This window comes from Diceros bicornis, chromosome X (genome assembly GCF_020826845.1).
Source record: "Diceros bicornis minor isolate mBicDic1 chromosome X, mDicBic1.mat.cur, whole genome shotgun sequence".
NCBI classification, from domain to species: Eukaryota; Metazoa; Chordata; class Mammalia; order Perissodactyla; family Rhinocerotidae; genus Diceros; species Diceros bicornis.
Genome location: NC_080781.1, coordinates 118,769,081 through 118,796,901, shown reverse-complemented (window position 1 = coordinate 118,796,901; position 27,821 = coordinate 118,769,081). Strand labels below are relative to the sequence as shown.

Genomic DNA, 27,821 nt, shown 5'->3' with positions numbered 1-27,821 from the left:
TGGGTGTCAGTTTTCAAGAGACATTTGCTATAGAAGTGTTTTGGGAAAAAAAAAACCCAGCAATATTGTTTAGGCAGATGGGCTAACCCATCTTACCAGGAGCTTAGATATGAAGAGACTACCACAGAGAAGACTAGGGTGGGCCCAGTGATAAGCCCCTGGCCACAGGCCTGGCACTTATGAGGTGCTCAGGACTGACTTTCCATAAATATTTGAATAAACATGTGAACCAACACCCTGAGATAAGAACCCAGACTTACATTATGTGTAAGGCGAGAGTAAGTGTATATTTATGGGGCAGGGACCATGCCATGGCCACTCCAGGTCTGGAGCCAGGAACTCTCTGGAAACAGTAGGCCCTTGAGGTACGGAATAGAGTCAGCCTCCTTTATCAACAGAGCTGCAAGCCTCCTATTCCACAATACCCTTCCTCCACAGTGGCCACAGGGGTTCAGCTTGTCACCATTTTGGTGCAAAATTGGCCCAGGAAGTTAGGATTCGCTTATCAGATGGAGCTTTGGTTGAGATTGAGGCCCTGAGGGGGATGGGACACAGGCCTGGGAAGTTTTTGTTGAAGGGGCATCATAGAGGCTCTGAGCCTTCAAAGTTGGGTGTTGTGAGCATGCCCCGAGCTAGGGATCCGGGCTGATGGTCACCAGCAGGGACTTTGAGCTCCAGGTCACACAGGCATGGGTTAGAGTTCCGCCTCAATTCTTGATGGGCGGTGTGACCTTGGTCGTGTTACCTAATCTTTTCTGAGCCTCACTTCTGTTGTTTTTAAAATGAAACTATTAAAACAATTATTACCAAAAGAGATTTCATTGAAAACAAAGTTCGAAAAGCATAGTAGTTGGAAATGAACCCGGGTTCAAACCCTAGCTCTGCCACTGATGAGCTACTTTGCAGGGATGTTGTAAGATTTAAAGGAGATAGTCTACATGAAGTGCCTGGCATGACACCAGCCCCACAGCTCGTACCCAATAAATGTAAACCCCTGCCACCTTCCCCATGCTCCGCCGCATCACCCTGTAATTTTTACTGTTTGGCCCCCTTCCCCAGAAGCAGGGGGAACAACTTGAAGTGATATCAGAGGGCACAAAAGAAAATCTTGTCCACATTTAAACAAGTACCCACGCCCCTCTGCCCCTCCCACACCAGGCCCATGGCCGAGGCCACAGCGGCCACACCCGCCATCTCGGGCCCAGCACTAGCTCCGATCAGTGCCAACCCTGTGAGCGCTTGTCCCGAGCTGGCACTGATCTCCCGTGCTTCCACCCCCTCCGCCCTGTCTAGATGTGCTTTCCAAACACGTGCCACCAGCTTTGAGTTGGGCTTGTAACCAAACCCTGGCCCTGAGTTTGCGCTGCAGATGTAGGGAGGGGCTGGCAGGAGCCCAGGTGCACATCCAGATGTTGTGTCTGAGGCTTCCTTGGCGTTCCCTATACCAGCTGTGAAGCAGCATTTACTCCAACTTGCAGGGGTGGAGAAGGAGGCTCGTGTGGAGCAGGCATTCCCGTCAGGGGCCATGGGGCCCTATCACTGAGGCACTGGGTCCTATTAGCCCTGAGGGACGTGGAGGGAGAGGGGAGAGGGGAAAACGGGACTCTGCCCTCTTAACAGGAGGCCTGGCTGGCCAGGGCTCTTGGCCAAAGGCGCAAGAGGATGACCTCTCAGAGCCAAGAGGGGTATCAACCCTCTTCCCATTCATTTTTTGTTGGTCCACCCAAAACCATCATTTCTAGGGGTCCCCTTAGCTTCTCTCACTGCAATTGAACCTCATAGAACAATATTACCACAGGGGGATCAAGGTGACTATGGGTATCCACTGCTAGGCCCCCATCCCAGGCATCAAGGCTTCTAGAATCATCATCATGTACTTCTACTTCTGTCCTCAGGAGGACTGGTAACTGGGCAGAAGTCCGGGGTCTCGGGCTGCTACTGCTCCTCTGACCCACTGCCTCGGGAGGGCCTGGCAGAGCTGCTCACCTGCCTGCAGGCTCTCTCACAGGCACGCGGCCCCACTGCTAGGAGCCCCACCTTGGAAGGGCGACTGGGAGGTATTTACAAGTGGAAGTCACCACACCAAATCAGCAGTGGCTATGGAATGTGATAGCTTCCTGTTCCATCACCCAGAAAATGTTGCTACCCTTGACCCACATGTAATGTAATACTTTTCTCTCTATTGTTGTCTCTGTCCATTGGCACTAGGGACAAGATTATGAAGGGCCATTGATTTTGGTGTCACCTGCCCCTTTGAATTAACCCCCATTGTCGGCCTGCCTTCCCCAGGCTCTCTTACTTCAACCCGTCCGTCCATCTGAAGCCACCCAGGGCTGGTCCTCAGCCCAGGTGAACACTGACCTCAGCATTACTAGTCCAGTCTTTTACTCAATCCTCTAAGGCCAGGCTCATCTGCCCCCCCAAGGTGATAGCTAGGTAAGGTAATGAATTCACTTCTACTCATCTGCTAACAGGAGAGGGCTTGTGTAGAGAGCCCCAGCTTCCTCCCAGGTCCTCACTCCCCTAGCTCAACGAGGCTGGCAGAGGAGGGGCTGGGCATCCCCTTGTGTAGACAGCTGTCTCCTCAGCCTTCCTATGAGAGATCCTCCCCACTCGCCCGCAGGCCCCTCCCCTCTCTGCACTCTCTGACCTGTGTGGGGCAGGGGCGGGGCTGGGAGGGCCAGCAGGCCCTGAAGGGGAAACTGCTGAAACCCCTGGGACAGGAAGTGGCAGAGAGGGGCTGTTTCCTCTGGCAGAGCAGGGGTGTGGTGAGAGCCGGCCCTGTCTCCTGCTTGACTGCCTGTCTGCTGTGGGCCCTGGGAGGCTGGGGAGAGCTGAGAGCGCTTCTTTCTCTGCCACCACCCCCACAAAAATGGAGGCTCCTGGCTCCCCAGGTTGGAGGGGATGACTGTCTCAGAGGAGGCCATCTTCACTTTGTGGGGAGAGGGATACAGAGAGAAGGGAAGACAGGTCAGCAGAAGGGAAGGCTGGGGCAGGGCAGGTGAATATGGAGCGGGGGGACCCACAGTGGGAGCAGAAAACCACAGCTGGGCAGGGGAACCTTCTGTAAGCTCTTGTTCTGAGAGAAAATGATCAGGACCGTGCCTGCTCAAAACTGTGAGTTGGCAATACAACAGATTGCTGACTCTCTAAATCAGAGGGCTAGAAAGGGCCTTAGATCATCCAGTCTGACCCCGCATTGTGCAGCTGAGGAAACTGAGGCCCACAGAGCAGAAGTGACTTGCTGAAGGTCACACTGGGGGCAGAGCCAGGGCCAGAACTTTTTTTCTGATGAAAATCTGCTGAGTTTGTAGTTAGTGTTCCACACCTCCCTCCAGGCACCTCCGAGTGCTCTGTGACATTCTTCTCAGAAATAAACTTGATGAATCTATTCACACTGAAGGGGAGTGAAGCCTTTAGTCCAGGAGTCAGCAAACCTTTCCTGCAAAGGACCAGACAGTAAATATTTTAGGCTTTGCGGCCCACATGAACTCTGTCACCACAACTCACCTTACAATGCAAAAGCAGCCCCAGACAACATATAAACGAATAAGCATAGCTGCGTTCCAATAAAACTTTATTTGTGGACACTGAAATTTGAACTTCATCTAATTCTCATGTGGTATGAACTGTTATTCTTCTTTTGATTTTTTTCCTCAATCATTTATAAATGTAAAAACCATTCTTAGCTCACGGGCCGTACAAAAAGAGACGGCGGGCTGAATATGGCACATGGGCCATAGTTTGCCGACCCCTGCTTTAGTCTAAGAAGTCAAGCTAGGGGGTGAGGAGGAGGAGGAGAGAATATACCAGGTGGGGGGAAGCAGGTAAGGCTTTGGAAAGGAAGTGACATTTGCTTCAGATCTTGAATGCCGTGTGGGAATTGGAGCTGAAGAAATTGGGGAAGGGCATATCAGGCCTAGGGGACAGTGTGAACAAAGGCACGGAGGTGGGGGAGTTGCGAAAGTTCAATGTGTTCTGCACATGTGTGACCTCATTGTTATTTGCCAGCCCTGGGTGTTTGGCTGCTGTCGGTATGCACCAGAGGAAAGGGTCGGCTTTGTTGAGGATGCCGAGAGACAGTGAGGAGGGGAGGAAGAAGGATCACCTGGGAATCACAGTGACTAGCTGTGTGACCTTGAGCAAGTCACTTCTCCTCCCTTGGGGACTTGGTGTCTACAGTTGGATGACAGGAGGGATAGATTCGAAGATCTTTCAGGTCCATTTCAACGTAGATATCCCGGGTTGCTGAGTCAAGCAGAGGCTTTCAGCAGTGTGGGTGAGGGGCAAGGAGGAACCCCGGGAGCTCGTGGCAACATCTGAGCTGAAGCTGCCCTCCCTGGCTGCCCATGGCCAGATAGGCTGTCTTTCCACCTCATCCTTTCTTGTCCCCTCTCCTCTGTGCAGGGAACACTCGAATGCCCTTTGCTTTTGCTGGCCTGGGAAGTCACCAGTGGGGGAAGGGGGCATGTGGAAGGGGCACCCAGACGCAAGCAGGCAGTGGACCCAGCACGGCCCCTCCCACCTGGGGGAGTCCCAGATCTGAGCAAGGAGCCTCCACATCAGTTTCTAGGACACGCACTGGCAGGGGCTTTGACAAAGAACACTGTCCCTTCAATAAAAGTTATCTGACTTAATATCCTGTTGGTGCCGAGTCACAGATTACCCCAGCTTCTAAAAAACCCACTAATGAATTTAATTAGTCTCTGGTCAGTGTTTCTGTTCCCTCCTTCCCCCCTCCCCAACCCACCCATAGAAGCAAGCAGGTTTTCCTGTCGGCAGGGGTGGGGTGTGTGCCATTCGAAGCCACCGTTCGTTCAGCACATTCAACTTTTGCCACAGTATTGCATCTGGATTGCCAGCCTCACCAGGCCAGGCCTGCTCCTTTCGCCACTGAAGGCCTGTTGAGGGCCCTCCTGCCGGGGTGTGTGTGTGTGTGTGTGTGTGTAGCAAAATGACTCTCTGGGACATCTTTTTTCCACCATTAATCCTGGGCTCTTTGAGATAATCCCAACTTCAAAATGTTAAAGCTGAACTCATCTTGCCATATTTCCTGCCCCAATCCCGCCATATCTTTTTTTTTTTTTTGGTGAAGAAGATTGGCCCTGAGCTAACATCTGTTGCCAGTCTTCCTCTTTTTGCTTGAGGAAGATTGGCCCTGAGCTAACATCTGTGCCAATCTTCCTCTATTTTGTATGTGTGACACCTCCACAGCATGGCTTGATGGGCAGTTATAGGTCCGTGCCCAGGATCCTAACCTGAGAATCCTGGGCCGCCAAAGTGGAGCACGCAAACTTAACCGCTACGCCACTGGGCCACTCCATATCTCTTAACATTCTTACAGCAAGAACAGCCTACGACTCTTGGGGTCTCTACAACTACTGTATTATCCCATACTCTGTCATTTTATTCCTTCAGGGTGGCTCTGGGGTTCACCTCCTGGGTTCCAGCTGCCTCGCCTGGACTCCTTCCATCCCCTCCACTCATACACCCAGACCAAACTGATCTTCCTACAGAGCTGCGTGCTTTATGCCTCTCCCTTGCTCAAGAATCTATAGTAACTCCCAGTTGCTTTCCATATTAAGTTCAAATTCCACCTCCTGGTCCATCTAGGGCCTATGCACTTATCCAACTGATTTCCCTGATGCCCCAGCCAGGCCCCCCCCCCACAGTCAAGCTGGTTTCCTCTGTCTACCATAAGTTTCACGGTTGTTGGTTATGTCCCCCCTCAGCCTTCATTTCATCCCACCATCTCGTTTCCCTTTCTTCCTGTCCATCTAGGTAAAGATATGCTGAATAGTTAGTGAGTGACCGTGGTCAAAAAGACACAAATTAGACCAGGAAATTGGAAAACATGTTCAGGACATAGCAGAGAGTTTTCACCTACATTAACTCACTGGCCTTTCACAGCAACCCCTTGAGCTGGGGAGGATGTCCCCATTTCACAGAGGAGGACGGTGACCTGGCTAAACCCCAAAGCAAGGCGGCATCTTCTTGCTGGGAAGCCCATGCCCCTACGGCCTGCAGGGACTTTGGGGGGCCTCTCCTCGGCTATAGCTGGCAGCCCAGGGTTCGGTAGCTGCCCTGCACTTGGCTTTGCCCCCTTTCCTGCAGGGTGTTCTCCCCATCATTGGCCTGTCCTTCCCTTCCCAGAAGAGCTTAACACCTCTCTGCCTCCTCCTGGTCCCTGGAGCACTAGAGACAAGGACGTGGTGGCCACAGGCACCTCCAGGGGGTGCCCTTTTGGCTTTCTCAGGAAATGCCCTTTGGAGTCAGGGCGGCTGGGGAAATAGGTTCCCTTTGTCAGTACCCACTCCCCCACTCCTCCTCCCCTATTGGGGCTTCTGTAGTGCTCTTCTTGCCACATAACCACAACCCGAAGGGCTGGGGTGGGGTGAAGGTGGCGAGGACAAGGGACTGGGAGCACTCTTCCAACTGCAGCAGACTGCCCCTCCCCACGGGGCCCCCAGCGCAGGCGAGGAGCCAGCCCCTTCCAAGCCAACAACTGGAAGCCTCCAGTCCCACCCTGTCTATGTTCTGGAGCCAGTGGGGCACTTCTAGGGGCTTAATGGGGCCCCAGCCCCCTTGCTCTCTGGGAGGTCACCTGAAACTCATCATCTGGATGAGTGTGTTTTAATTTTCCAAGTGCTTTCCCACCACCATCTTCATTCACCCGAGACTCCCCGTGAGCACTTGCTAAGCCTGGATTACCCCCAGCCCTCACCCACTCTAAGGATGACAGAAAGCAGAGCCCAGAGAGATGGCTGACTTTTCCAGGGTCACACATCTCGTTGGGATGCAGCCAGGAGAGGGCTTCCCTCCTCCTCCCCCAACTGCAGCGAACACCGTGGGTGGGCTGATGGGTCTCTGCCTGTGGCCCGCCATCTCCTACAGCCCTAATTGCCCCTCCACTAGGACAGCTTGGGCCTGGGAAGGTAGGGGAAGGACCAGAGCTAAGAAAGCGCAGGGGGCAGTTGGAGAAGAGCTCTGGGCCAGCCTCACCATCGGAGTTGTGACAAGCCCTCCGCTGGAATCAGGCAGTGACTGAGGGCCAAGGAAGGAAGCTAGGTTTCTTGTAAATAGGCACAGAGAAACCCCAACCAACAGAGCTTGCAAAACTTTTATTTTTTTCCCTCCCTCTTCCTGATTTCATCTTAAGTTGAGGGGGCGGTGGAAAGAAAGGAATAGAGGAGAAGGAGCTGACAAAATAGTTGTGGCCAGGGCCCCTTCCCTGGGCATTTGCTCAAGGAGGAGGGTTCAGCTCGCCGAGTAGAGTCAAGGTTGTGGGGAAATCCCACGGATGGGTTACTTCTGCTCCGTCCATGGCTACAGATCGGACCCCTGACTCTGGCCCTCTGTCTCTTAAATACACACCACTGGTCACGTGGTACAGCATGCAAATTTGCTGCTGGATGACTATTAGCTGGAGGAGGGGCTGTTTTTAAGTAGAGGGTACAGCTGTTCCTGGGGTAGTTTCCATTTTGTTTGTGGTTGTGGGGGAGGGGTGTTGAGGGAATGGGAAATGGCATGAAGGAAATTGTCACTTCCTTTCCAGAGAATTCCAGAAAGGTTTCATGGAGGACGGGGTATTTCAGGAGTGAGAGCTGGCTCCAAGGGGATGAGGAACTGGAGAAGGAGAACTCTGCTTTGCGGCCTGGCTGACCATCTGGCCCCCATGTTTCCTGGCGTGTGTGAAAATGCCACGGGTGTTGCTAGCAATTCTGTGAGAGCCACTGGCTCAGCTGAACTGGTGCAGATTTAAACTCGCTCCATGGAGACTGGGGACGTGGCTTTCACATAGGGGCTGTTTCCTGTAGAGGAGGCCCAGATGGGTCCGTGCTGGACACCGCTTGACGTGTTCCAGTGACAGCCCCAGAAAGGGTCTGTACGTCTGAAGGGGGCCCAGCTGTGGTGACGCAGGAGCAGCCCAAACCACTTCTATTTTGCTATTTTGGTTTTGAAATGCAGTCAGAACCACAGAGAGCTAGAGGTGTGCATTTGCAGGCCGGGGATGTAGGCACCCTCGCTTGCTCGCTCCCTCCTGTGGCACACACACGCTCACACACAGTGTCCGCTGCCATATGCTCTCACCGAAGCGTTGCTTTCAGCCCAAGTAGGACAGGCCCTGGTAAGCAGGGATCCTGCAGTGGCCTCAAAGGGAGCAAAGGGAGCAGAGCTCTTGCCACCCTTGGAGCGGACTTTGACTGGGGCCAGCTGTGGGCTGTGCAGTGATGGTGTGGGGTCAGGGAGTTCACCACCGGTTACTAAGGGGTCCCAGGCGCCTCAATTCCTTGAGCCAAATGTCTATGTGTATCCCCCCGACCCCCCACTCACCGGCGAGGCAGTGTCCAGGGCTCTAGGCCACTGAAGCTGTGTCCCAGTGTGTCTGTAAGGATACCAGGGAGGGGAGCCCCTGGTGGGGGCCTCTCCAGCCTCCAGCAGGGTGGGCCTTCTGTGGTGGTGGCTTCTTTGGTTTCAGGTTCCTGGGAGAGGGTGGTTATTTTGAGGGACTTGGGGGGGGGTGGTTCACTCCTCTGCTGGGGAGAGTGAACATGCAAATGAGCCTCTCCCCACCTCTCACTTTCAAATCCTCAAACATCTGAAGGGGGAGGGGCAAAACTTTCTGGACTGGAAGGTTCCAAGAAGGGGGGAAGGGGAGAGTTTTCTTAGACTTGGCCAAGAGAGTAGGATAGCTACTTCCTCCCCCACACCCCTTCACCTTAGCTTCAGGCTTGAGCTTGAAGAGAACGAGACACCAGGATCAGCCTTTGGGTGCTGAGTGCAGCCTCACAGTCCTCACAATCCTGGGCCAGCAGAACCTGCACCACCCAAGTCCTCAGTTTAGATACTTAGACATGTGGACACTTAAAGAATGCAATTGGATTTGTCTCTTTCTTTTATTTCAAACCTCCCCTCCTTGCGTTGATGGCCAAGAGCTCCATCCAATATAGTGCAGTGCTGCCTCCCTAGGAGAGTGGCCCCGGGGGGCTCACCCCAAGGACCCGTGGGCCACATACATATTCTGCTGCTGGCACTCTCTTCCTGGGAAACATAGGACTTTGAATTTTCCGGAGGAAGTGAGGGGAGCAGTGATGGCAGCCTTTCGCCAGCAGAACCCTGGGCCCCACCCCAGCCCACTTCACTGCAGCCTCTTCCAGGCACATGAGCTCGGGGTTGTCCTTCTCACAAAGGCAGGCCTGGAGGAGGAGGAGCCGGTCACTGAGCTTGTGGCTCTGCTGGCCTGACCAGGGCAGCCCTTTGACACACAGAGGCTCTCATGCTCATGTCCCCACACTTGGGATACAGGGGCACGCCCTGCACATGTGTATATCTACGGTGTGTTTGCACACCCACAGCAGACTCCCATTGTAAATGACAATGCAAAAACATACAGATGTAACACACATGGTGTGCACACATTTCTCTCACCCTCGTATAAGCCAGGGTGCATGACACCCACCCACACCCGGTGTACACATGGATATACTTATTGCCCAGAAAACACACCTCACTGGTACTGACTGACCAGGAGCATTCATTCATTTATTCCTGCGTTCGTTCCACAAACACGAAGTGAGTGTCTGCTACATGGCAAGCATGGTGCAAGGTGCTAATGTTCCATCGATGACCAGTGTAGTGATCCCTGCTCTCAAGGAAGCCACTGTCTAATGGGGGAGGTAAGGAAGTGCACAGAAGTTCCCCAGGCAGAGAGTACCAGCAGTGAACTCAAAAACACGCAACACTGATCTGGGAGGAGAAGCCAAAGAGATGAGCAAACCTGGAGGGAAGGGCCATGGCAGAATGACCTTGAGAGGGAGCGGGGCAGACACAGGAGTTTCGTGTTTAGACAAAGTGGGATTAGGTGAAAGTGATCGCCTTTCATTTGATTAGTATGAGAATGCTTCCTGGGGGCAGACAGCCGGCCTGTGGGAGGGCAGGGAGCTGCGGAATGCGGGCCTTGGGCGCTTTGGCTAGGGGAGACAGACCTTCCAAGCATAAATGGCCCTGGGAGGCTTCTCAGGCAGGCCACAGGAGACTGGGTCACCGGCTGGGTCGGGTGGGGGCGGGGTGGAACTCAGGCAAGGACTGTGGTTTCCCGGTGCCTCCTCTCTCCGTCCAAGCAGGGCTCAGCCTCTCATTCACCCAAAGGGAAACTCAGACCTGACAAGTTGAGTTGAGCGACTTTTCAAAGCATTTTGTTGGAGGTGGGTGGAAAGGTGTGGGGGTAAGAGTGGGGGTGGGGAGAGGGCGGAGCCAGCCCTGTGGGCTAACGGAAAGGAAGTGGGAGAGGCCTGGGTGTCTCCTGTGGGGGAGAGCGGTCATCAGGGAGGTCACCCGTGGTCCCCCTCCCTTTCCTCCCCTTTGCCCCTCTCTGAAGTTCCTCATTTCTTTCTGGGCCAGGAGGAGATTCTGCCACCTTGGCACTGCCAAAGGAGTGTCAAGGAGGGAGGGGTTAAGTGTGTAGCTCCTACTATGGTGCATGGACCCAGTTCTTCAGGCGATCGTGCCTGAAGCAGGCTGTTCATAGACCCTCCACACGTACACACACACGGATACCACTACAAACAGAACCCTAAGGGCCAAAGACGTGGTACCTGGAAGTGGAGAAGCCTAAGGGTTCAGGGCTGGAGGAGCAGAGCAGGCTGGCAGGAGGGATGTGGGAGCGGGAGCTAGGGCTTTTGGAGGCAGGCCTTGGTGCTGCCACAGACAACACGTAGAAGAGCAGCAAGCACAGGAAACAATTGGTGGCCCAGGTGCCATGTGAGCGCCTGAGGTGCAGACTGTGAGCTCGAGGGGCATTCTGGGAGAGGAGAGACATGTGGGCAGCAGCAGACAGATTTTCTGGAAAAGGGGGGGCGCTGAGCCAGCCCTGGAGGATGGGGAAGGTTCCGTGAGCCCCTCCCCCAGCTGGGGCTCTCCTCACAAGTTCCCAGGGTGACAGTTCAGTCTTGAAACTGAAAGCAAAGCTGAACCAAGAGCACAAACCCACACACGGCCCAGAGGCCATCCTCTCCGGCGGGCGGCGGTGGCGGGGCGGTGACGAGGGTGCAGGGTATGTGGCCCACCTGTCCCTCTGTCTCCAGGCCCTCTGGAGGTGTGGCTGAGTCTGAGAGTCCCATCCCTGCAAGCAGGGTCAAGCTGTCTCTGGCCCTGACAACATAACCCCCACAGTGGAGACATTTCTTCCTCAGTAGACTCGGCCCTTCAGAACTAAGTGGCCCCCACTCCTAAGGTAAACTGAGCCAGGCAGAGTCTGGAAGAGCACTCTGTACACTGAGGTGGCCTCACCCACACCCCCTCACACAAGATTCTTTCCCAAGCCAAGGGAATTTTAGGGACTCTTCATGCTGCTGCCCCATCCTTGAGGCCCTGGGGTGCCGTGACTTCCCCTGTGGCTGCACCCTGGGGATTAATCTTCAGGGTGCAGAGAGCCCGAAGTGCCTCTATCTGTCACCTTCTCTAGAGGAGGGGGGAGGCAAGGGAGGGAGGCTGTGTAGCTTCAGGGCTAGCTCAGGTGCAGATGCTGGTGACCCAGACTGGCACTGAGGCCAGCCACTTCCCACTGGAGGTGACTCAGTCAACTTCCTCTGTTTCCTTCTTTCTTCACCTGCCTCCTTTCTTCTCCTTCTCCCTTCTTCTCCCGTTGTCCTCCCCTTTCAGCCATCCCTCTTCTGGCAGTCTGCCCTGCCATGGCAGGGTCCCCCTGGCTCGCCAGCTGTCCTGGGAACAGAGCTCAAGGAAGGTGACTTACTCACTGCCCCCATCTCTCCCTTCTCCCTAGGTCGCTCCTGCGGTTGGCCCAGCCCAGCATGCAGCCTTGAACCTGGCTTAGGCCACCACCTACTCCAGCTCTCTACACCCCCTATTTTACTGTGGCTCGGGGTGTAGGCTCTAAGCTCCAAGGTACCTGAGCAGCATCTCTTCCTCAAGAAAACCCCACAGCTCCAGAGGGCCCTGCAAATCCTGCTGTCAGCTCTCTGAGAAGACAGCATGGCTATTACCCTGCAGCCCAGTGACCTGATCTTTGAGTTTGCAAGCAACGGGATGGATGATATCCACCAGGTATGGCTCCAGAGAACAGAGCCTGGTCAGCCAGGACAGACGATCAGAGAGACACGGACAGGCAGGCAGACAGCCAGTGAGGCAGGCAGACAGCCAGTGAGCCAGCCAGCCAGCAGGCTAGCCAGTCAGCAAATATTGATCAAGCACCTACTAGGTTTAGGGTACTGGGCCTGCATGCCAGCCAGACCGTGTGCCAGCTAGTCACTCACGCAACCAGTCAGTAGTCATCAGCGGTCATTTAGTGAGCCAGTTGCCCACATGCAGTTAGGGACGCATGCAGTCACCAAGCCAGCCAAGCAGCTGCTAAGGACACCAGCTGAGCTGTCAGTCAGTCAGCAATGTGCGCTGAATGCACAGGTGTACACTGATCCTCATGTGCGTTTTCAGCCACTTCCCTTCACCCCCAGTATCACAATGAGAAAGCTGCTGGGACAACCATGTAGCGAGAGTGAACACTGCCAGCTGGAACCGCAGGGCAGAGTCCAACCCCTGGCACCTCAGACTCATGTCTCTAGCCCAGTTAATGGGCCCTTCCATAACCATCATTTTGGCCTCGATTTGAGGATTAGAATAAACTGGAAATGGGCTCTTCTGGTGGGAGGAAGTTGGAAAATAGGATAGAATTCTGGTGCTCAGGTCCCTACTGCTCCATATCTTGCCCCACACTAGGGCGCGTAGAGGTACCCATTGGATGGCGTCCTGGCACACTCATCGCTGCCCTCCACTCCCCTCATTCCACAAACCGGAGAAGAGACAGCCAGGTATGGTAGAAGGACTGGAAGATTAGGAGTCAGGAGCCCTGGGTTCTGATCCCAGTTTGGCCACAGTATCACCTGGGCAAGTCCTGTCCCCTACCCTATCTGGCTGCCATCTCCCCATCTTTACCAAGAGGAGATCCGGCTGGATTATCTCTAAGGGCACCCCAGCCTAATTCTGCTGCTGTCTATCCTAAATCCTTGTGAGGATGGAAAACTGTGTCCAATCTCTAGCGGCCTACCAAAGGCTGCCCCCTAGTGGACTTGGAGCACATTGTGCTTTCTGTCCTGCTATGTCACCTCAAGTTGCTCAGTTTTATCGAACACCTCTGCTGTGCCTGGCCTCATGGAAGGCATCATGGGAGGAGAAGGGAAGAAAAATCCAACCTTACCTGGGTTCTCAATGCTACTAGTGATTTTTTACTTGTTTCTAGTCCACTCAGCAACTGTTGCTATTCTTCATAGAAGGTGCTCTTACCTTCCCAAGCCCACACCTGCTGCTCCACACTCAGCAGACAGCCTCTCCTCCAATCCACAGAGAAGCTCAAAGCCAAGGACACCCTCGGTCTCCCTCCCTTCTCCCTTTTATTGATAACATCACTGATCTTATCTCCTTTCCACTGGCCTGGGAGAAAGAAGTGTCCCTCTTCCTTCCAAGCGTAACTCCTACCCCTATACTTAATCTTTTCTCCCCTGCTGCCTTCAAGACCTCAAACCATCCATCACCTCCTCTTTCTTGCGCCTTTCAGACCTCCCAGACCTTTCTCCTCAACCTAGAACATCTTAGGTCTCCCCAACCTGAAAAGAAAACCTTGCCTCCTTCTGCCCTCGCTTCAAAATACCACCTTCTTAGCTCCTTTCTTCTCCCCAACAGTCTCCACCCTCTGTGTTTACTTTCTCACCTCCCTTCTCTCACTCTTTTTAGGAAGCAATTTTTATTGCAAAATGTATCATGAATACAAAAGAGTGAATAAATGATATGTACGCAAATCATATAAATATATCCATATTTATACTTATATAAATCATATATACATACATAATCATATATATATATATATATATAAAGAATAACTAAAATGAACACCCATGAACTCACCACCCTAGTTAAGACATAAACAGTACCAGTCTCCCAGGAGCCAGATAACTTGCCCAAGGTGACACTGTTAAGAAGTAGCAGAGCTTGGTTTGAAACCCAGGCTGTCTGGCTCTACATCAGCACAATCCAATAGAATTTTCTGAGATGCTAGAAGTGTTCTATACGTGTGCTGTTTTGTATGGGGCCACTAGTCACAGGTGGCTATGGAGCACGTGAACTATGGCTAGCACAACTGAATTCTTAATCTTGAAAATGTTTAAATTTACACTTTTCTTTTTTCCCCAAAGCCCCAGTACATAGTTGTATATTCTAGTTGTAAGTCCTTCTGGTTCTTCTGTGTGAGTCGCCACCACAGCATGGCTACTGACAGACGAGTGGTGTGGTCCCGTGATCAGGAACCAAACCCGGGCCACCGAAGCGGTGAGAGTGCCGAACTGTAACCACTAGGCCATCAGGGCTGGCTCTACATTTAAATTTAAATAGTCACCGTGGCTAGTGGCTATCGTATTGAACAGACAGCTCTCCACTCCGTGGCCTTAGTCACTACACCTGCCTGCCTTCCTCAGGCCGTCCTCTCGGAGATCCATTGTAGTGGGACGCCAGCACTCCCCTGAAACTGCTCTAACCAGGTGACTGCCCAGTGGCCAAACCCAAAGGCGTTTTATCAATTTTTATTCTTCTAGATCCTTCAAGAACATTAGACAGAACTGACCATTATCATTCTTATTTCACGAAGAAAGTGTTAACAGTCCCATGAAAGAAAATTTGGAAAATACAAAAAAGTAGAAAGAAAGGGAAAAAAAATCACCCAAGGTCCCACAACCAAAATATAATTATTATGAACATTCTGGTATATTTCCTTCTATACATAATTTTTAGAAACAACAGTTACAATCACACTGCTTTTTTATTTAGCTTCATTTAAGTTTAGAACAACTATGTTCTCCAGGGATCGAATTCTCATCCTGACGATCTGATCCACTCCAAGGGATTTAGTGACCACCCTTTTGAGCTCTTGGACACTTATTTCTGACTCCCTGATAGGTATCTCTATTTTAGATCTCCCAAAGGTACCTCAAACTCACCATATCCAGACACTGTTCCCCTTATCTTTCTCCAAAACCTGTTCCTCCTCCTGGGTTCCCCCTTAACATGAACAGTGTCTCCATGAACCCATTGAATCAAGCTGGAAATAGGAACTCTCTCCCCCATCCAGACAGGGACTGGGCCCTTACTGTCTACCTCTGTAATGCCTCTATTCTTCCGCCTTCATTGCCACAGACTGAGCCCTAAGATGTCCACAGTATGAGCCTCTAACTGTGGGTACTCAACCCTGACTGTAGAGTGAGTCCCTCACCTGGCTATAGATCAGGGCCCCTCACACTCGCCATTGACTAATCCCTTCCCACAGGCCTTAGAATGAGCCTAACCCTTCTCATAGACTGAGCACTAACCCTGTCCATGGATTAACCCATAACTACAACCAATCAAAACTGCCCGCCCTTGATTGGGTGTAGGTGGTATAGAGCTGACCCACTTCTGTTAATCAAGAACCCACTCCAAGCATCACCTAGTGAGGCTGGACCTGGAGAAATGTCATCCCATACAAAGGACAGCCCCTGAGGGCTCCAAGAATTAGGAATTGCAAGGAGGGCCAGATTCTGGTGGGGAGGGCTTCCTGGCTGAGGTGGGTGGGCCTTTAACCAGATCCCTATCTTCTCTATAGCTGGAAGACCCCTCGGTGTTCCCAGCGGTGATCGTGGAGCAGGTACCCTACCCCGAATTACTGCATCTGTACTCAGGACTAGAGCTGGACGATGTTCACAATGGCATCATAGCCGACGGGACCTTGTGTATGACGCAGGATCAGATCCTGGAGGGCAGTTTTTTGTTGGCAGGTTTGTTCCCTTCCTAGGCAGGGAATGCGCGGTGGAGAAATGGGTTCTGTCTTTAGGGAATGGTAGCCCATGGTGGCTCCCTAGTGACCCCATGAAGCATGGGCAAAGCCCCCAACTGTTGGAAATTAGATGGGGGGGGGGTTTAGGACATCAAAAGGTAGTATCACTTCATAGAGGAGGGAACCATATTAATGGATTCATGATCTTTCTAGACGGAGTGGGCCAAAACCCAGCTGGGGTGGGTGTAGAGAAAAGGTGGAGAATTAGGGTAGGAGGTGCACTGGTCCCTTCCCTTGGCTCCTTAGCACCATCCGCTGGGCTGGCCCTGATTATAGCTGTACCCTCTGCCCTGTGCCCTAAGAGAACTTTTCTTCCCCTCACCCCCTCCCCGCCACCATGGAACCTGGAACCAGATGACAATGAGGCAACCTCTCAAACCATGTCAACCACTGAAGTCTTGCTCAATGTCGAGTCTCCCAACAACATCCTGGATGAGAAGCAGATCTGTAAGTTTGAACTCCGGTGCCTTAACTCAAGGCAACAAAAAATTCCATTTAAAAATATCACATCCATGTCCTGGGTTCTCAGGCACACGTGCACGCAGGCATATGTACGCACACCCACCGATATACATGGAAATGTGCTCTTGAGCTGTGACTGGCATGGGAGGGGGCAGGAGGGCACCATAGACAAGGAAAAGATGGCCAGGGTGACTTTGTTTCCAATTTTTAAATTGTGGTAAAATACACAACATAAAATTGACCACCTTAACCATTTTTCAGTGTCCAGTCTAGTGTATTAAGTACATTCACACTGTTGTGCAACCATCACCACCATCCATCTCCAGAACTCTTTTCATCATGCAAAACTGAAACTCCATACCCATTAAACACCAACTCCCCATTTCCCCTCCCCTCAGCCCCTAGCAACCACCATTCTACTTTCCATCTCTATGAATTTGACTACTCTAAGTACCTCATATAAGTGGAATCACACAGTATTTGTCTTTTGGGGACTGGCTTATTTCACTTAACATAATGTCCTCAAGGTCTGTCCATGTTGTAGCATGTGTCAGCATTTCCTTCCTTTTTAAGGCTGACTGCCATTGGCCAGGGTGACTTTTTGTGTCTGTGTGTGTGTGAGGAAGATTAGCCCTGAGCTAACATCCGTTCGTTGCCAATCCTCTTCTTTTTGCTGAGGAAGATTGGCCCTGGGCCAACATCCATGCCCATCTTCCTCTACTTTATATGGGACATCACCACAGCACAGCCTGACAAGCAGTGCATCAGTCCACGCCCAGGATCCGAACCCGTGAACCCCGGGCCACTGAAGTGGAGTGTGCAAACTTAACCGTCATGCCACCAGGCCTGACTTTTCAGGTCCCTCTGCTGTCTTGCTGGGCTCCCAGGAAGACTACATAGGGTGTGGCTTATTTGAAATGTTCTAGGCTTGGAACCTCCTCATCCCCTTCCCTGTTCTTGGAGGTTGGCCCCCACCTCCCCAGAAGGCCCCAAGGCAAGCTTCTCCCCCAGTCCCCCCTTAGCCATTTGCCCTGACTCCACAGGGGGATGTCTGGCCCTGACTGCCCCTTCCCAAGGGGGCGCTGGGATACAATGGAGGAGAGAAAGCCCTGTGCAAGTTAAGAGTCCTAGCATCTCCAGTCCCAACTCTGTCACTAATATTCGTTCAGGATTCAACAAATTTTTATTGAGTGCCTACATGTACCTGGCACCAACTTGCTGTGTGACCTTGGGCACATGCCCTGCCATCTCTTGGTCTCAGTTTCCTCATCAGGAAAGCAGAAGAATTGGGCTAAAGGATGTTCTAAGTCTCTTTCCAGTTGTAAAATGAGTAAATGACTAAATCAAGGGGGCCCTTTACCCTGGGTGTTGCCTGGAGCGTCCCCACTACCGGCAGCAGCCTATACGTGTGGCAGCCGTGATTGGGGCAGCTCGTGCCCACAGCTCCGCAGATGTTTCCTCTCCTCCTGGTGCAAGGCACATGAGGTGTTTTCAGGTGTATCCTGTGTCTGGGGCTCTGGGGAACAGCCCCTCTGCCCTCCCTGGGAGCCCACCATGCTCTCGAGCGCTGGGAGACCATGCTCCCACCCTGCACCGAGCCCCAGCCACCTCAGGCCTTTCTTCTTGCAGTCAGCCCCTCCGAAATGCTTCCAGACTCAGACCCTGCTCCAGCCGCCACTCTGCCCAACTACGTGTTTCCTGTCTCTGAGCCCGATGCCCTGAACAGGGCGGGTGACACTGGTGACCAGGAGGGGCACTGTCTGGAGGAGAAGGTCCCCAGAGAGGAAAGTGCTAAGAAGACTGGAAAATCAAAGAAGAGAAGTAAGAGAGAAAGAGAGAGAGAAAGAAAGAGGGAAAGAGAAAGTTTGTGTGTGTGTGTGTGTGTGTTTGTGTGTGTGTGTGTGTGTGTGTGTGTGTCTTTAAGAGGTGGGCCATAGGAGCCGGGTGGGGGAGGTCAGGGAGACCAGAAGGGGTGAGTGGGTCAAGGCTCATCGACACATTAAGAGGACAGCTCTCTGATGCGGCAGGCATGGAGGAAAAGGCCTCCCTTCTGTAAACCTTGGGCTCATTGGTCGGCCTGCTGGAAGCCTGACATCTGAGCCTCTCCTGTCTGCCCAGCATATATATAAACTCTTCCAGAAATGCCAGTGATTCCAATGGGCTGGATCCTAGGCTGGGCATTTAGATACCAGGCTTGGCCCCCTGGCCAGTCCCTGGCCCTCTGGAGGCCTCTGCCTATAAAAGACACCTCCTGCCATGTGCTTATCTTCCTTCTGGGGAGCTTATGGAACTGAGGCCATATATGGGAGAGGACTTTGGGCTTTCCCAAGCCCGAGCGTTATTGATTTACTCAGGCAATGGCTGGTTGATGGTGCTTTGTCAGTGTGGCCACCAAAACCCCAGTGCCATACTCACCTGCACAACAGTCACGTCTTTAGGCTGCCTTTTCATTTCAAACCTTAGGCTGGGAGGATTCTCTTCTTCTAAACGGGACTCATCTGCAAGTGCTCCCTTGCCCCACACTGTAGTGGTGTTCTGGTCTGCTTTGGGGCCTGAAAATGAGGGCAGACTGTTGGGCAGGTTCAGGTACCTGAGGGCTGTGACTGTGGAGAGTGATCTTGGGCCTCCAGCCCTGGTGACCCGGCTCTTCCTAGTCTGCCTTGTCGCACCCAACTCGGGAAGCTCCCGGGCCCTCCCTCTCAGGAGTCTGCCCTGGAGCACTCACCGTGCTCTCAGCCTCATCCTGCTCTTCCCTTCCCCTCACAGTCCGGAAGACAAAGGGCAACCGCAGTACCTCACCTGTCACTGACCCCAGCATCCCCATAAGGAAGAAATCCAAGGATGGCAAAGGTATGGCTGGGGGTCAGGTGAGGTGGGAAGGAGCCAGGGTGTCTGGGCCGTCGCTTACCGCCTGCCCCTCTGCAGGCAGCACCATCTATCTGTGGGAGTTCCTCCTCGCACTTCTGCAGGACAGGAACACCTGCCCCAAGTACATCAAGTGGACCCAGCGAGAAAAAGGCATCTTCAAGCTGGTGGACTCCAAGGCGGTGTCTAAGCTGTGGGGGAAGCAGAAGAACAAGCCTGACATGAACTATGAGACAATGGGGCGGGCACTAAGGTAGGAGCTGCTGGAGCCCCGAGCTCTGCCCTGGGGCTGGGGCACCAGGCTCTTCCCCATGTCCAAGGACTCCCTCTTGCTTTAATGGAGATGCTATTCGTCCTTTAGGGAAACGGGTTCCCTGACTGCCATTTGCTTGCTCCCAAGCCCATTTCCCAGGCCCCCTCTGGGAGGAACAATCCCCTCCCTCTTGCATTTCTGTCCTAGCTTTTCCTCTTTTTAGAGGAGAAGAGAATTTTAGGGCCTCCCATCCCCAAGAAGGGCTTCCTTCGCATTCTGCAAGCCAGAGACCCAGGGAGACGGGCCTGAGTTACCCACAGTTGGTCTCAGGCTGGCGGATGGCTCAGCCCCCCTTCATCCGTCCTCTCATCCTTCACTCACCCCCTGTCCTCTGCCCCAAAGCAGACTGGAAGTTGGCATTTGAAATCCCTTTTCGTGGACCCTTTGAGTCCTTGGGGGAGATCTCAGAAATTCCATACAAGCCTTACCCCTTCCCTTGCCCTTGGGCTCCTGTCTGGCTCCCCGGCCAGCCTCGGCCTCATGCTTGCCCTGCCCTGGAGGGCGGTGTGTCCCTGGCTAACTCCCTACTCCTCTCCCCTCGTCCCCCAGATATTACTACCAAAGAGGCATCCTTGCCAAAGTGGAAGGGCAGCGGCTGGTGTACCAGTTTAAGGAGATGCCCAAGGACCTGGTGGTGATTGAAGATGAGGACGAGAGAAGTGAAGTCACAGCCACATCCCCTCAGGCCTCCACTCCCTCAACCTCCTCCACCAGCACCACCCGGCGAGCCAGCTCCAGGGTCTCGTCCAGAGCCGCCCCCCAGGGCAAGGGCAGCCCTTCTTGGGAAAAGCCAAAGGTTCAGCACGTTGGTCTACAGCCATCTGCGAGTCTAGAATTGGGACTGTCTCTAGATGAGGAGACCCCCACTACCTCCACCGTGCTTGTCTCTCCAGCAGAGAGCCAGGCCAAACTCACCAAAGCCGTGAGGTAAGGGCACCAAAGTCCTTACGAGTCTTCCCCCACTACCTCGTGGTTGGGGGCAGTTTTCAACTTCTTGCAAAGCTCCGCTGTGTCTCTGGTCTCGTGGGCCCTCGCAGAATCCCTGGGAAGCCAGTGGGGCACCTGTTGGTCAAAAGAGGAAAAGTGACTTGCCTGAGGTCACACACCAAAGTAATGGCAAAGCCAGCACTTGACCTAGGGGGCTTCTGTTGCCAGCTGGGGCTGTTCCCGTTACCCTAGAGTGTCCGCAAGCAGCCATCAGGGGCGTCCACATCTGCGCCCATCCCCCCAAGCCTCCTCCACTCCAGAAAAGAGGCAACAGAGAATGTTACAGAGACGCCCGCTCTGCCTTCCTCAGGCCCTCCAGGCCCACCAGGAAAGCTCTCGCTATTTCGTGTCCATGCTAGGGTGCCTCCACTTTTCCCTGAAAAGGTTGGGCTTTGTCTGAGTTATATGTATGTAGCTCTCGCTACACTGGCTTGGGTCACCATGATGCTTTTCTGAGGAGGGAAGGCAGTGTGGTGGAGCAATGAGGAACATGAGCTCTGGTGTCAGAAAGCCTAGATGTGAATCCCTGCTACTAGCTGTGTGGTCTAGGGCAAGTTACATAACCTCTCTGTGCCTCAGTTCCCTCAAGCTGTAAAATCACTTTATTAATCTTATTCAACTCGTGGGCTGTTTGGAAGATTGAGTGAAATACCGCATGCCAATCATTTAGAATGATCCCTGACCTATGCTAAGTAATCAATAAATGTTAGCTGAAACAACAACGAAACAGAACGCCTTCGGCTCCGTTCCTCCTGTGCCCTCCTTCCTAGCCAGTGGGAGATGCCTCCTGCCTTAATCAAATCTGTTTTCTATTTCTTCACAGTACTTCTGTGCCCAGCAACATCCACCTCGGAGTGGCCCCTGTGGGGTCAGGCTCCGCCTTGACCCTGCAGACAATCCCGCTGACCACAGTGCTGACCAACGGGCCTCCCGCCAGTACTACTGCTTCAACTCAGCTCGTTCTCCAGAGTGTTCCGCCTGCTTCAACCTTCAAGGACACCTTCACTTTGCAGGCCTCCTTCCCCCTGAACACCACTTTCCAAGAGAGCCAGGTGGCAGCACCAGGGGCGCCGCTGATTCTCAGTGGCCTCCCCCAACTTCTGGCCGGGGCCAACCGTCCAACCAATTCAGCGCCACCCTCAGTCACAGGGGCTGGCCCAGCAGGGCCCAGCTCTCAGCCCCCCGGGACTGTCATTGCTGCCTTCATCAGGACTTCCGGCCCCACAGCAGCCCCTGGGGTCAAGGAGGGGCCGCTGAGGCCCTCCTCATATGTGCAGGGCATGGTGACTGGGGCCCCCATGGAGGGGCTGCTGGTTCCTGAAGAGACCCTGAGGGAGCTCCTGAGGGATCAGGCTCACCTTCAGCCACTTCCAACCCAGGTGGTTTCAAGGGGTTCCCACAATCCGAGCCTTCTGGGGAACCAGACTTTCTCTCCTCCCAGCTGCCCCACTGTTGGGCTGACCCCGGTGGCTGAACTTGAGCTCTCCTCAGGCCCAGGGTCCCTGTTTATGGCTGAGCCTAATGTGACCGCATCTGGGAGCCTGCTGACCAGATCCCCAACCCCAGCCCCCTTCTCCCCGTTCAACCCCACTTCCCTCATTAAGATGGAGCCCCATGACATATAAACGGAGGGGTCGGGGGGAAGTGTGACCCACCAGGCAAAATTGAGCAGCATTTTGATACGGACTTCCTCTAGCAGAGACTGACTTAAGTAGCACACCTGCCCTTACACTTCAGTGGGATGGCAATACACCGGAACCCCTATCCCACACCCCTGCCTGGCATCACTATGGCCAAGCCACGCCGAGTTTGAGCATCACTGGTGTCGGACCATGGCCTTCAAGAGCACTAGGGGATATGCTCTTGTCCGGGTAATGGGTTGACTTGGTGATGGAGGGGAAACCTCCTGAGAAGTTTGTGACCAGGGCTGGTGCAGGGGCTTCATGAGAAGAGTCTTTTCGCCTGCCTGTATTTCACCATCTCCGTTCCCACCACAGGGAATTTACTACCCCATATGTGAATATCTCTGTATGTATTTGTGTGTACTCGTGGGTCTGTCACTCTGTTTCTTCGGGAAGGACGGGGGTGTAGCTGTGAGGTCTTCAAAGGTGTGTGTCTCTCTGCGGGTCAGCCACGGAGATGGGGATTTTCTTTTAAGGGAAAGCATTCTCTAGTTCCTTTGTACAAATCAAGATTCAGTTGCTCTGAGACTATGGGGTACAGGTTGGAGCCCCCAAATCTGAAGAGATGCCACAGAGCTGGAGCAGGTCCAGGGTAGGAGAGCTTCGATGGGTGTGTGTGTTGGAGAAGATGCAGTTCTAAGGGACAAGGAGAAGGCCAAGAGGGAAGAAAGCATGAAGAGCGGGAAGGGTACTCAGGCCAGGGAGCAGCCCCCCACACTAGCCTGAGGTCCTCTTCCCGGAGCCAGCCTCATTGTCCACCAGCCACTTGCCAGCCCGCTAGAACCTTGGCCACCCCCAGAGTGCTTTGCTGAAGGGTTAGAGAGGGGCCAAGTGCCCCTACAGGGTCATACCCAGCCACAAAGTCCTCAGGCAGGGCTGAATTAGTTGAATGTTTGTGCTGCGGGCTTGGGCTCTAATACCAGCCTTCGCTGGCACCCTGGCCTGCGCTCCAGATCCTGGGTTCCCTCGATTAATCTCAGCCCCGATATTTCCCCTCTGTCGGGCGTTGCTAGGGATAGTCATGTAGCAATGCACACTGGGTCCACCTCCATTCCCTCCACGTGAGCGCCTGCTGCTCAGCCCGCCTTCTACCCACCTTGTAGGTTTGTCAGCCCATCCACTCCCATGATGGCTGCGGCAGACCTCTTCGGGTGGAGGTTGCCCCTCGGCTCCAACTTTCGCACCTAACCATGATTCCTCCTTCACCGAGAAGACAGGAGCCAGCAGGTGTGAGCTCCCATGGCACTTCTGTCTCTACATGGCTCCTTGCTTTCCTCTTTCCTCTTTCTGAGGAAGGGTCAACCGATTCTCTCTTAAAGTCAACCCCTCGGCCTAGGGCCTGGCCCCCTCCCCTCTCTCTTCTTTGAATTAGCTTGCTTCTCTCCTGCCAAATCTGGGGACAAGGCTGAGAGCTAAGACACGTCAGCTTCAGAAACAATTACATTATCTGGTGAATCCGGTTAATGTGAATCCGTGCCTCAGGACCTTTGCTATGTCCTCGGTACAAACCATCCACTTGACCTAACTACCTCCCCTGGTTGTTCTCTCTCTCCTTCCGGCCACTGCCAGGCCTATGCTCTTCCTCTCCCACTGTCTTTTTGTTCTCCTTCTTCTCCCCTGGGAGGGAACCATATATGGTTGTGCAGGTGTATTTATGACACGTTTCCAGCACTTAGCACTAAAGTGCCTTTTTCTAATAAATCAGTTTATTATGACAATTTCCTGATGGTGGAAAGTAAAGCATCTTGAGAAAGGGTCACCTTTTTTAAAAAATTGCACAGTGGTGCTGCATGGATTAGGGGTGGCCCTGCCCCCCTCACCCCATGTCCAGAGAACTCATCATCTGAAGGTCACTGATACCCTCATGGTGACATCAAATGAATGTCTATTTCACAGTTCTTGGCCCCTGTGAGCCCTCAGGGCACGTGACATTACTTCCCGCCCACTCCTGCACTAGTCAGGCTCAGCTGTTTCCTCCGGTGCCCGCTCTCTGCGCCTGTGCTGGCTCCACATCTACCACTTTAAATGGGGGGGGACCCCAAGGGCCTCATCCATTCTCCTGGCTCCGGCTCGACTCTTTGGGGATGAGTCTGAAGTCTAGAGCTCCAGCCCCACTTTTCTCTTCAGTTCCTGGCTTGCGTTTCCATCCAGATGTCCGTCAGTCCCTCAAAGATAGCCCCTCTGTCAAAGTTGGATTTTGAAAGTCTCTCTGCACACACACAAAGCCTTTCCAGAGAACAAACAAACAAGATGACGTCATGACTCACCGATTTCTGTTAAGGGTGCCAACACATACCTGCCCCTCTAAGTTCGACATTCTAGAGCCATCTGATGGCTGCCTTCACTTGACCCTGTCCCCTCCCCCACCTCCTGAAGTCCAGTGTGGTTTGCCATGTCTCTGACGCCCAGCCTTTCTTCCACGTTCCCGAGCCTCCAGCCCAGCTCTAAGTTACCCAGAGCTTACCCCCTCCCTGGACACATCAACAGCCCCCAGTGTGACCTGTCTCACCCCCTCCCATCTGCCTGGGCACCAATTCTTGTCTTCAGACAAGGTCCCAAGTCCTTGACCTTCAGGCAAAGCCCTTCACCGTCAGGTCCTAACTGACCTCCCCAGCCATCTCTCACATCGCTCGCCCACCCCCAATATACTGCTCCAGGCAAACCGATGGATTCTCTGGCCTTTGAACATGCCTCTGTTCAAAGTGTCCACCTCTCTGCTTTTGCTTTACTTGGTTCTGCTCAACCAGAATGCTCTTCCCACCCCACTAGTACCAACTAAATCATATCCATCCTTCAAGACTCAATTCATGGAAGCTGCCTCCCTAGACCAGCCTATGCTCAAGTGAATTCTTCATTTTAAATTTGTAGCAATTGCCATTCTTTTGGCAAGTGATCCTGAACAGCCTGTGACATCTCCTCTATTATTATCACAAACTGTTACTTAAATTTTCAATGACCTGGAACTCCCAGGTCTCTCCAACGAGTGTGTTACCTTCTGAGGGGTGGGGGACTGTATCACCCACAGTGCAGGGCACACTATGAAGCATCTAGTGAGCATCAGAGAACGGTTACTGATTGAGCTGGTAAGAGATGGAGACCAAAGTTTGAGGTAGGTGACCTCCGACCTCCACTGTGCACAGGCACTCACCCCAGGTGCTCCACTGCCCAGGGCCTGCCCTCCCTGGATCAGTGCCCTCATGGTACCCCATTGCTACCCCTTATAATCTTAGCTCCCAAGAGTTGTTACTACTTTGAACATCCTCTGCCCCTAAAGAAACTTCCCTGTCCAGTTTCTTTCCTAACTCAAAGTGTTAAATTAGCTAGTCTGATAAACTAACCTGTGCTGATATAGTCATGGGAGAGGGCTAGAGGAGAACCTCAGGAGACAGGTTCATTTTAACCAGGGTCATGCGGCAATGGCATCTCTGCCTTTGTGATGGTTTAATGGAGTCAAGAGATTCACTCCTCCTGCCCCAGCAGCTGATGTATTACTCCCTTCTCTGGGCTCCCACAGCACTTTGTATATACCTCTTACTGTAGCACTTAGCACATGGTAGCTCCTTAGCTATGTGTTTATGTATGTTTCCCCTCCAATAGACTGTGAGCTCCTCAAGGACAGGGACTGTGTGTTAGTCACTGCTGTATCCCCAGCACCTAGCACAGTGCCTGGCACACAGTAGGTGCTCAATAAATGTTTATTGAAAGAATGAATGAAGCCTGTTTATAATCATGAGGATTTCAGCCCTATACTATGGCAGGCAAGAGGGGATGGAGAAGGACAACCCATGTTTGGCGGCTACCACAGCTTTTTGACCCTTCATGCATTTGACACTGCAGGAAGCTGCTTCCCTGCCCATGTCTACGGCCACCCCTGGACAACAGAGTCCACAAGGAGCCCAAGGCTGCTTCCAGCTGGGCCTGGCTGTCACCAGGTGCCGCGGGCGACTCCTGAACTCCCACCCTTTGCTGCTGCCCTCTTCCTGGGACAGCCTCATCACTATTTCCTCATCCCTGGGTGAGACTGAGTGGTAGAAATGTCAGGATCGGTGAAAGGGGCGGGACAAGAAGTTATTCTCACGATCATAGGCCTTTCTGACCCCATCACGTATTTTTAAAGAGGCGGTTGCCTCCGGTTCCAAAGCCGCTGGATCCGAGGTGAGTGAGCTCATTCCCCTCTCAGCTGCTCCCAAGTCTGGGAGGCCAAGGCGGTCTCAGCCTCTGAGAGCCTCGGCCCTGGCACTGCGGACGTGGGGGATGATATCCAGCAGGTGGCGCTGTCGAGCCGGCGACGGCGGGCGGATGGCCCGGCGGAGCCCGGGAAGGGAGGGGCGGCCGGGGAGGGGCTGCCGCTCCCGCGGGAGCCGGCCGTGGCCGGCATCTTCCCATCCCTCTATCCTGACCCTGTCCCTGGGCGGCTCTGGCCCCCACCAAGGCCTTCCAGTGCTCCGGAGCTTCGAACTTTCTCCCAGGCCCCCGCCCCCTCCACTTTCCAAGGGGAATTCAGCAATCGATTGAATGCCCTCTCCCCATTGGCCAGTCGCGCCCTGGCCCCGCCCCCGGCGGCCCCCTCCCCCAGCCTCCGGGACGAGCAGGTGAGCACGCGGCGGAGCCGGCCTCCCGCGCCCGCCCGGCTCTCCCCAGGGCGGCGGGAGTGAGCCCCTGGCCTGGCCCCCCTCCCCACCGCAGCCTGCCTTTAGCTGCATTTCCACGCGGCGCCGCTTTCTACCTTGGAATCGGAGAGCGATCGAGGCGTCCGTGAGATCCGTTTGCTAGGGAAGGGCCCCGACCGCCCGCTGCCTGAGCCGGAGTTCCGGGAGGGCCGGCGCGGGGCCGGGGAAGCGTCCGCGCCCAACGGCCCGACGCTGCGGCTTGCCAGCCCCCCTCACGGTGGAAACTCATAGTCTAGAGGAGCACGTGGAGCCCGGCCTGGCCCGCCGTGGGATTCAGAAGGCCTGAGCCCTTGGCGCGTCCCGCTGGCAGCTAAGCAAGCCGCCCTTGGGGCGGACCCCATCCTCCCTAAAACACACACACACTTGTCTTGGCGGGGGCGGGACACAGTAAGACAGCCAACCAGCTTTCCCGTTATGGGTTAGAATATGGAGGGGGCAGGAGTATACTGCCTTATTCACCCCCCATCTAACCCAAATAGGGATGAGGCGATAGTGGATGGTCCTTTCTCTGGGGATATGGAGACTTGAACAGGGCCTCCCTTTCAACCCTGCACCCCAAAGAGGAACATTCTGGTAAGACCATCATTCACTGTAGGCTCGTGACCTCAGCACGTAGGAGGAACTCACTTCGGCTAAACACCCGTGTATATTCAGTATGAGTCTCTTCCGTCATCAGTAAATTGAGCCCCATTTGGCAGATGGAGCAATTAAGGCTCAGAAAGATGCAGTTTTCACCCAAGGGCAGCCTAGGTAGTAAGTGGTGGAGCTGGCTCTTTCCCCTAAGCTACACTGAAAGGATTAGGAGACCGTTTAATAAGAGGCCCTCACCCAAATCCAGACCAGGGATGCAGATCGAATATCACAGCCCATACTTTCTTCCTTGAGCTTCCCGACCTGGCTGAAGGGCAGTGGAAGGACTCCAGAAAGGTGTGGATAAAGGAACCCAAAAGCAAGAAAACCAGAAACTG

The 27,821-nt window shown here is 53.6% G+C and overlaps 1 protein-coding gene across 2 annotated transcripts in view; it reads left to right on the top strand.

Annotated features, from left to right (window-relative positions):
- The window catches only part of ELF4 (E74 like ETS transcription factor 4), a 40,182-nt gene extending 14,266 nt beyond the window's left edge, over positions 1-25,916 (top strand). For both annotated transcript variants that reach the window (XM_058536706.1, XM_058536707.1), the window contains exons 2-9: positions 11,783-12,063; positions 15,644-15,815; positions 16,229-16,321; positions 17,966-18,157; positions 19,103-19,186; positions 19,262-19,454; positions 20,064-20,441; positions 21,325-25,916. In XM_058536706.1, coding sequence (XP_058392689.1) covers positions 11,992-12,063; positions 15,644-15,815; positions 16,229-16,321; positions 17,966-18,157; positions 19,103-19,186; positions 19,262-19,454; positions 20,064-20,441; positions 21,325-22,126 — 1,986 coding nt within the window. In that variant the 5' untranslated portion in view covers positions 11,783-11,991 and the 3' untranslated portion in view covers positions 22,127-25,916. The remainder of the gene's footprint in view (positions 1-11,782; positions 12,064-15,643; positions 15,816-16,228; positions 16,322-17,965; positions 18,158-19,102; positions 19,187-19,261; positions 19,455-20,063; positions 20,442-21,324) is intronic.
- The last annotated feature ends 1,905 nt before the right edge of the window (positions 25,917-27,821 follow it).